This window comes from Malus domestica, chromosome 07 (assembly GCF_042453785.1).
Source record: "Malus domestica chromosome 07, GDT2T_hap1".
Taxonomy (NCBI): Eukaryota; Viridiplantae; Streptophyta; class Magnoliopsida; order Rosales; family Rosaceae; genus Malus; species Malus domestica.
In genome coordinates this window covers 24,123,388-24,132,336 of record NC_091667.1, presented here as the reverse complement: position 1 = coordinate 24,132,336, position 8,949 = coordinate 24,123,388, and the positions used below count along the sequence as shown (strand labels likewise).

At 38.1% G+C, this 8,949-nt stretch overlaps 1 protein-coding gene across 1 annotated transcript; it reads left to right on the top strand.

Annotated features, from left to right (window-relative positions):
- Nucleotides 1–202: 202 nt before the first annotated feature.
- Nucleotides 203–1,763, top strand: LOC103439473 (uncharacterized protein C594.04c). Its single transcript, XM_008378035.4, has 3 exons — nt 203–580; nt 663–926; nt 1,035–1,763. Exons 1-3 carry the CDS (start codon nt 350–352, stop codon nt 1,509–1,511), a joined length of 972 nt encoding a protein of 323 aa, XP_008376257.1. The 5' UTR covers nt 203–349; the 3' UTR covers nt 1,512–1,763.
- Nucleotides 1,764–8,949: the final 7,186 nt, after the last annotated feature.

Sequence of the window (8,949 nt, the reverse complement as noted above, 5' to 3'; positions counted from 1 at the left end):
AGAATTTTTATCTTTCAGAGAGATGGTGAACAGACATAAGGAAATGGGCAATCTGGTTATGTGTAGTAGGCATAAAATGACATTTTTGTTTTGGTCCTTACATGTCATTTCACAAGAGGGTAAAATTGATATTAAAATTTATACTAAAATGTGAGCGGAAAAATAAAACAATGAGATAAGCTTATCATCACATCATCACTTATTTTTAATTGAAAGACTATTGCTATCCTAACACAAAAAGAAAAGCTAAGCTAGCCAGTGCTAATAGCAACAAATACTTCCATCGCTAGACTATAAAACTAGGCCTCTATTGTCTATTCCTTCATTGGTAATTGGATTTACTGCAGCCATGGCTGGAGGTAACTTGAAGAATGCAGTGATAGCATTTCTCGCTCCCCTTCCCTCCATTCTCTTCTACCTCATATTCCTCAGCAACCACCATAGCCAAACTAATGAGAGCTTTCTCTCTCCTCTCTGGGCATGGTGCTATCACCACCCTCTTCTCCTAGCCAACGTCTTCTTCTTCCTCAACGTCAACGTCCTCTTCTGGGTCATCAGCCAAGCTCTTTCCAGCCACTGGGTACGTTGATTTTTCGTTCAAAATCTGATCTTTTTGGGTCTTAATTGCAAATTTGAATTTTTTATGAATTGGGTTGGTGCAGATGATCGATTTGTACTGGACTGTGATCCCTGTAATGCTCGTTCACTACTATCGATGTCACCCTCTGGCGGATTACAACCGGTGGCGGTCGACGATTGCAATTTCGCTGACTTGGGTTTGGAGCCTCAGGCTTTCCCACAACTACTTTAGGCGGGAAAATTGGCAATGGGGTGCCAGGGAGGACTGGCGGTTCACCGATATGAGCTCACAGTACGGCAAGCACTGGTGGTGGGTTTCCTTCTTCGCCGTTTACCTCTCTCAACAGGTAGTGCTCTAAGTGTTTGTTGAATTGCCTCAATGAGCTTCCAAGCTGGTGAAAAATGTGAAAAATGGTCGCTTTTGGTTTTCTGATGGTTGTTTTTAACCTTTGTAGGTTTTTATAATTGGGATATGCCTTCCATTCTATGTAATCCACTCAGTTAATGTGCCACTGAACATATGGGATTCTGTTGCCATCATAGTCTGCATTACTGGCATTGTTGTAGCATACTTAGCTGACACGCAGCTCCATGACTTTGTGAGCCGAAACAACAAGCTGAAAGAGCTTGGAAAGCCCGTTGTGCCGAATCTTGACGAAGGGTTGTGGCACTATTCGCGGCATCCCAACTACTTCGGAGAGCAATTGTGGTGGTGGGGATTAGTCATATTTGCATGGAACTTGGGACATGGATGGGCCTTTGTTGGGTCTCTGGTCAATACAATGTGTTTAGCTTATGTGACTATACTTGTCGAACGCCGAATGCTGAAACAAGATTACCGAGTAGAAGCATACAGGCGGTATCAGAAGACAACCTCAGTGTGGATACCTTGGTTCAAGTCATCTCCAGGAGGAAAAGATAAGAACGCTTAATCGATCATCCTTTCGGTGTGTTACGCTTTGCTAGTTGTTTTTTTCTGCAATCTATCCATAATCTGTGTTCGTGTCTTATAATGTCCTATGTTCAAAAGTTGACATCAACTGGTATTTGTTTGAAAGAAATGAGTGCAAGTTGGATTTTATTTGTGATAATCTCTCTACTTAATAGTAGTAAGAAATTGTACAAAATTGTTCAGAATTTACTTAAAACAGTTTCCTTTAGTTTAGAATGTGGAATTTCCATGAGATCTGGCTTTGTTCTTAAATTCCATTGTGTTACGATAAACATAAGATCGAAATCTATACTGTTAATAACAGCACAAGATGGTTGCTTAAAGAGCTAATTGTATCATGAAGACACGATTCATTCCTGAACTTATTTCAATTGAAATGCATAAGGCTCAACAGCTTCAGTAATAATTATAGTACTAAACCAGGACATCTTTTGCCTACTTTTGTGAAACTTGAAAAACTTCCATTGGGAATGGGATCCCAAGTTACATGGGTAGGCAAGTTTCCACTTTAACATTTGCCTGATTGTCATTGTTCTGGGGAATCTTGGATGAACCATTCTGTTTTTGTAGTTAGTCAACTCATTTGAAATAGTCATGTGTTGGAATATATGATACAAAAGTAGAATCAGCTTTAACCCACCATCACCTCTTTAGCTTTCTTTGTTCATGGATTTCTAGTATGCATCGGTGTATATGTGTGGCCTTTAGATCTTTGACTATTGAATCCTTGATTGCACATCCAACACTTCATTCATCCGGTGTAAATCATACACCGAAACATGGAAAATTTTCGGTGTTTTCAAATACACAATACACATATTTGACTTCTCACGGACACCTAGCTGTTCGCTTTGTCAGTGCATTTAGAAACAGTAATAGGACACCTGTCCCTTTTTTTATTTTTTATTTTTTATTTATTTATAGAAGTAAGAACCTTTTGCTTTTAAACCCCAAGAATCCCACTGATAAATCTGCTGCAAAGGAAGAGGTGTGGTGGTCCTGGCATGTGCTTAGCTATATATGCATACTGGGAAACCATGCTAATGGATCATGTAGACCTTCTGAGAAGTCCAATTTAGGAGAACGACTTATATAGAATGGGTTCATTGTGATGTCCCAACCCACTAATACAATTCCATATATAAGTTTTTGTCCACTCGTCATTGCATTATAGGACCGAGACACCACGTAGCGGTGAACCTGTTCCATGCAAGTTGCTCCCTTGATTTCTAGGAGAAAATAGGATGAACATCTGCAAAAAGTGAAATTCACTTTATGAGCCTTGTAAATTAGAAGAACTGTTTTGAAAGATGAAGCCTTTGAGTATTCTTTTAGAGCGTTTACTCTTGATCTGAAGTTCAGAGTTTACCCTTGTATCCAAATACTAAAAAAGATGTTCGAGTTAGTTATAAAGATAATGTTTTACAGTGAGGTGATTCAATGAGCTTAGCATTTAACCTTCTCAAAGTGTAGGGGTCCCAGTCCCACGCAACTCTATAATTCCTGTGATTGTGAGGGCTAAAAAAGCAGGTGGCGCGGTATCTTTCAAAAGTATGAATGAGATTTGAAAGTGCTTTCTGCAAAGTGCATTCTTTGAATATTGAGGACACATTCAGAAGTCTGTCTAGTGGCATATGTTTGTTTAATCTCTCAAAATTGGATTCTCCTCAAGCTGCAAGACGTGGCCAAATTAAAGTTTCAAGCAAAAGCTGCAAAACAGATACCATGGGGATGGATGTACTAGTTCATTTCATCACTTCACTTTTTATCATGTTTCTGCATGCATTCCGTTCTCAACTCATGTCTTAGTTCGGCTGTCGCCTGATCAACAAGCCAGATAAACTGGCCTTGCTTGAATTCAAGGCTAATATGTATAATGATCCCTTTGGAGATCGTGGAATGAATCCATCACTTTTGCCACTGGCATGGTGTTTCATGTGGTTACTGCCACGAGAGGATCACCATGTTGGAGCTACAATCCCTGAAACTTGGAGGCTCTATATCACCACATGTTGGAAACTTGAGTTTTATCAGAGTGTATAGTCTCTTAAACAACAACTTCCGCCATGGAATCCCTCCAGAAATTGGCCGTCTGCGCAAGCTGCAAACTTTGGTATTGCACAATAATTCACCGAATGGGGAAATTCCAGCTAATTTATCAAGTTTAGCCTAACCTTGAAATTGGTAATCTCTCTTCTTTGTGGGCTTTCTGGACTCACTTTTTCATTTGCCTTTTTAGCCTTCGTAGCTTCCAAAGGAAAAAAAAAAAAACAAGGAGCATCCTTCCAGTGGTTTTGAAAATTTTCCAAAGATGTCTTACCAAAGTCTTCTTAAAGCTACTGATGGATCCTCCTTTGCCAACTTGATTGGTTGGGAAGTTATGGTTCAGTTTATAAAAGATTACTTGATCAAGGTGAAACGACAATTGCCATCAAGGTACTCAACCTACCTTGTTTGACGTGGAGCTTCCAAAAGTTTCAAAGTTGAGTGTGAGGCCATGAATATTAGACACTGTAACCTTGTGAAAGTACTTTTTGCATGCTCAGGATTCGACTGTCGTTGTTCTGATTTCAAGGCCTTAATTTAAGAGTTCATGGTGAATGGGTGCTTAGAGAAATGGATGCATCCAGCTCAGACAAGTAATGGGACAAATGAGAGGGCAAGGAGCTTAACTTTTTCTCAATGGTTGAACATTGCTATTGGTGTTGCAATGGCATTGGACATATCCACCATCATCAGTGTCACGTGCCAATAGTTCGTTGTGACCTATCAAACCCAGCAATGTTCTTCTCGATGATGATCCGATTGGACATGTAGGTGACTTTAGGTTGGCAAGATTCCTTCTCACAACTCTTAAAGATGCTTTTGGTAATCAATCAAGCTCCCTCAGAGTAAAAGGAACAATCGGTTATACTTCAAGTGAGCACTTTTCTATTTCTTTTAGTAGGGCCTTCAGCTGATATTTACACTGTTAAAAAAATTGTATAAATGCAGAGTATGGTAGACCTGGCATTTTCAACCCGATTTGTTAACCCGATCCGTTAAAATTAGTATTCGGGTGAGTACTAAACGGGTCGGATGGTTAACGAGTCAACCCGTTAAATAACGGATCATTTTGGATGAACCTGCCTGTTAACCACCCGTTAACATCCGTTATTGAGGGCTTTTGTGTAATTTCAATATTCCTAATTGAAAACCCTCGCTCTTTGTCGAATTTCGTAAACCTAAGACTACCTACCAAAAACACAAAAACAAGAACTTTAATTAGCACTGGAAACTCTGCCTGGAACCTCAGGTCCTCAACCGCGAACTCCACTGGAACCTCAACCTCAAAACCCAAATCCCTCTCTCTCTCTCTCTCTCTCTCTCTCTCTCTGTTTCTCTCTGCACTGTAAAATCTTTGGGTGTCTCTGACTCTCTCTCTCTCTCTCTGTTTCTCTCTGCACTGTAAAATCTTTTGGGTGTCTCTGAAATGCAGAGACTTTTGCTGTTGCGGTAGAGAGAGTACAAATCTCAGTGTTACAAGCAAAGAACTGAAATGCAAACAAATATAATATATATGTATATATATAGAGGTATATATATGTATATTATAATGATATAAGAATTGGAGGACGAAGTAAAGCGTACCGGGACAGGGTAAAGACTCGGGTTTTGAATCGCATTGAAGAGATTGGTTGGCGGTGATGGAGTCGGCTGCAAGGGAGACTTGGGTTTTGAGGTAGCAGAAGAAAACAACTGTAAGCGCCAATCTTTTCTTGGTTTGGATGAAATGTGCAAAAAAAAAAAAAAATTTGTTAACAGGTGAAATGGATGAAACGAGTGACTTATTAAATTAACGGGTTGGATTTGGATGATCCATTAAATTAACTGGTCGGATCGATTTGGATGATCCATTAAATTAACTGGTCGGATCGAACCGACCAAAACCCAATGAACCCGACCCGTTTACAGGTCTAAAGTATGGTATGGGACATGAAGTGTGGACACAAGGTGACGAGTACAGTTAGGACATCCTCCTGTTGAAAATGTTTACCGGAAAAAGGCCAACCAGTGACGTGTTTCAAGGAACATCAAATCTTTACAACTATGTCAAGGTAGCACTACTAGAGCAGGTGGTTGGGATTGTGGATCTTGTTCTTCTTCACGAAAAACAGGAAGGGGAGATGAGCGCAAACCAACGTCTTACTAAGGCTAGCACAACGATTCACGTCAAATTTGAAGAGAGCTTGATTTCAATCCTTGAAAATGGCATTACCTGCTCTTCAGACGTGCATGGAGAAAGGTTGGACATCGCTGATGCTATGGCTAAGATGTGTCGGATCCAGGGCCGGCCTGAGGGTAGCCCAAGTAGGCACCTGCCTAGGGCCCCCACTTCGGAAGGCCCCTAAAAAAATTTTATATCCTATAATTAACATATAAATACAAAAAAAAAAGTAAGAAATATCATAATTCATTTGTTAGTGCAGTGGAAATGTTGGCTTCATTTTTCTTTGGGGTGTTGAGTTTGAAACACGAAGCTGCATTTCAGTCACTAGATTTTTCTTGTTTTTCAAATTTACTGCCAATCTATATGTTCAACTCCCAATCCATCTGTCCAAATGCATATAAAGTTATAAAACTCAAGTCTCTTTGCAATCTTTTTTCTTTCAACTTCGCACTCTCTTCATTTCTACTGAATGTTTAAACCAACTTCTCATTATCTTCATTTCTATTGAATGTTTAAACCAACAATCATATGGTCTTAAAGGTTGTACTTTAAGGTAATCAAAACTTTGAATTTATATTTTTCTTTTCAATAACTTTTTATTCAATAGATTATTTTAATATTCAATTCGTTAGTGTGATGTTTTTAGAAGAAAAAAAACACAAGAGAAACAACTGGCGTTGAATTTATTATACTCGTCAATCAAGTTTTGTTGTTATTTACTTTCTTGATCATCAAGTTGTATTGTTCTTCACTCTCAATCTTAGACTCTTAACTGCAAACATTCAGTACATTTGTGTCTAAAAAGGTGAATCGTGTAATGTTTTAATAATGTTTGTATATTTATCTTCTTTTGATATTAATTTTTAATAATATTTGATGTGAAAATAGAACTTTTTAATGTATTTAACGAATTCTTTTTTATACAAATCAATATACAAAGAATCAGATATTAGAGAATTTTAGAGCCCCACTTCGAAGGTTTGCCTAGGGCCCCTAAATTCTCAGCGCCAGCCCTGGTCAGATCAGAAACAAACTTCGAGCAGATCATAAAATATACGTTGTGTTAAGCATGTAATAATATTGTTTCCTAATGTGTGAGATGGAGATTTTCTTGATCAATAGAACAGTATAGATGAAGAGATTATCATTTTTTTTTCTTTCTCTAAGGAATCTTGGATGAACCCTTGTGTTATATAGTTATTCCGCCACATGATATCCCGATTTAATCATGCAATGTCATGTAAAGAGAAACCTACAAATATAGTATTATTATATTACAACGCCACAACAACAGCGAACTCGTTTCATGAGAGTCCGTATCTATTGGAATAATAGCTGTAAAAGTGGAATCAGCTTGGGACAAGGATTGTCTGCCCTCTCACTTCCGGTGCCCTCCCGTGCCCTCCTGTTTGTGTTGTCATGATTAACCCACGTCAACATTTTATATTACCATTTATTTTTGTCTTATTATTTCTATAAAAAAATAATATAAATGTTGACGTGGCTTAACCGTGACCACACAAAACGAGAAAGCACCGAAGGTGGGAGGCATACAATTCTTGTCCATCAGCTTGACCCACCATAACTTACGTAGCTTTTGTCTATTTTCATGGGACAGGTAGATGTTAGCTTTTTTGCCAGTATTTTAAAATACAGTTACAGGAACCCTTGCCCCTAATTTTGTAGGAAGTACTAGGAGCCTTTTTCATTTTTAAGTCCAAGAATCCCACTGATGGATCTCTTGCAAAAGAAGAGCTATGGCTGTCCTGCCATGTGCTTAACCATATGTGTACTGTGAAATTAAGCTAATGAATCATGTTCTTCCTTCAGAGAACACTGATTTAGAGGAGAAAATAAGACGAGCATTGGAAAAAAAAGGTACATATTCACTTTTACGAGTGTCATAAATTTAGGACGGTTTCAAAGACGAAACCTTTGAGTATTGTTTTAGAGCGTTTACCATTGAATCCGAAGTTCAAGGTTTAAAAAACTGTTGAGAACTTAACCTTGTATGCAAGTGTAAAAAAGATAAAACCTTTGTGTAAGTTCAGAATGTTTTACTGGGAGGTGATTCAATGAGCATATTAGCCTATTAGGCTTGTTGGGGCCACTCAGCTTTGTATGCTTTAGACGGAACCATAAACATGTGACTGGAATAAAAAGAAAAGAGAAACTTTGTCTTACTAGATTGCCCTTCCCCAACAATTATTATAAGGGAACTTTAACGAAAAGCACCCGGTACTGTTCACTTTAACGAAAAACCACATTTTTACACTAAAAAGTCAATCCTAGTACTATTCACTTTACCCTTTATTTTGTCCTTATTATTAAAACTCAAAGTTTTCAAGTCATTTTCATTAGTTTTCCTTTATTATAAAGTAGTTGTTGCATTTTGTGTATCAATTTTTTTCGCATGACAAAATACATAAGACTTTTCGAGTGTGTACAGTTAGGGGTGGGTTTGGTTTTTTGCCGAAATCGAAAACCAAACCGAATTTACTGTTCGGTTCGGTTTTCCTTTGGTTTTTTTCGGTTCGGTTCAAGTTCGGTTTCGGTTTTTTGCTAAAAATCACAATCTGTATAAACATAATCGTGAAATTAGTCATGATTCCGCATGAAGATGTATTTGAATCGTGCACAAATTCATATCATAATGAAGTAACATACTCCTTATAAAAATCAACAAACTACCCAATAATTTTTGTTCTATTCAAATATTTTTTACCTTGCAGTTAGGAGCTGCATGCTTTTCCAGTGTAGAAGCTTTGGACTTGTAGATGGAAACGTTCTTTGTCATGAAGTCTTTCATTTTCATGCCTTCTTTCCTTGGGAAGCCACCCACCATGACGGTGCATCCATCATATGAATTTACAAGTTAACAAGCAAGAACAAAGTCGTAGATCTAGAAGATCGATTAGGACTTGTTAAAAATTCGAAGAAACTGTGAGATTATGGATTCGATATAGTACCTATGCCCTTAGTAATGAGGATGCAAGCTGGTTCTTTCACCATGGATTCCGATGAGCTGAGGAGGAAGACGAATCGATTGATCCGAAGTGGCGAAGTGGATTTTCAGATGAGAAGAGCTTACAGTGAAAAGGCTCAAAACATTTGGCCTTAAGTTTGCCCTTCAAGACATTTGGGTTTGAAAATTGGGCTTAAAATTGGGCTAAAAACATAAATACCCAATATAAATAAATAAATTTAA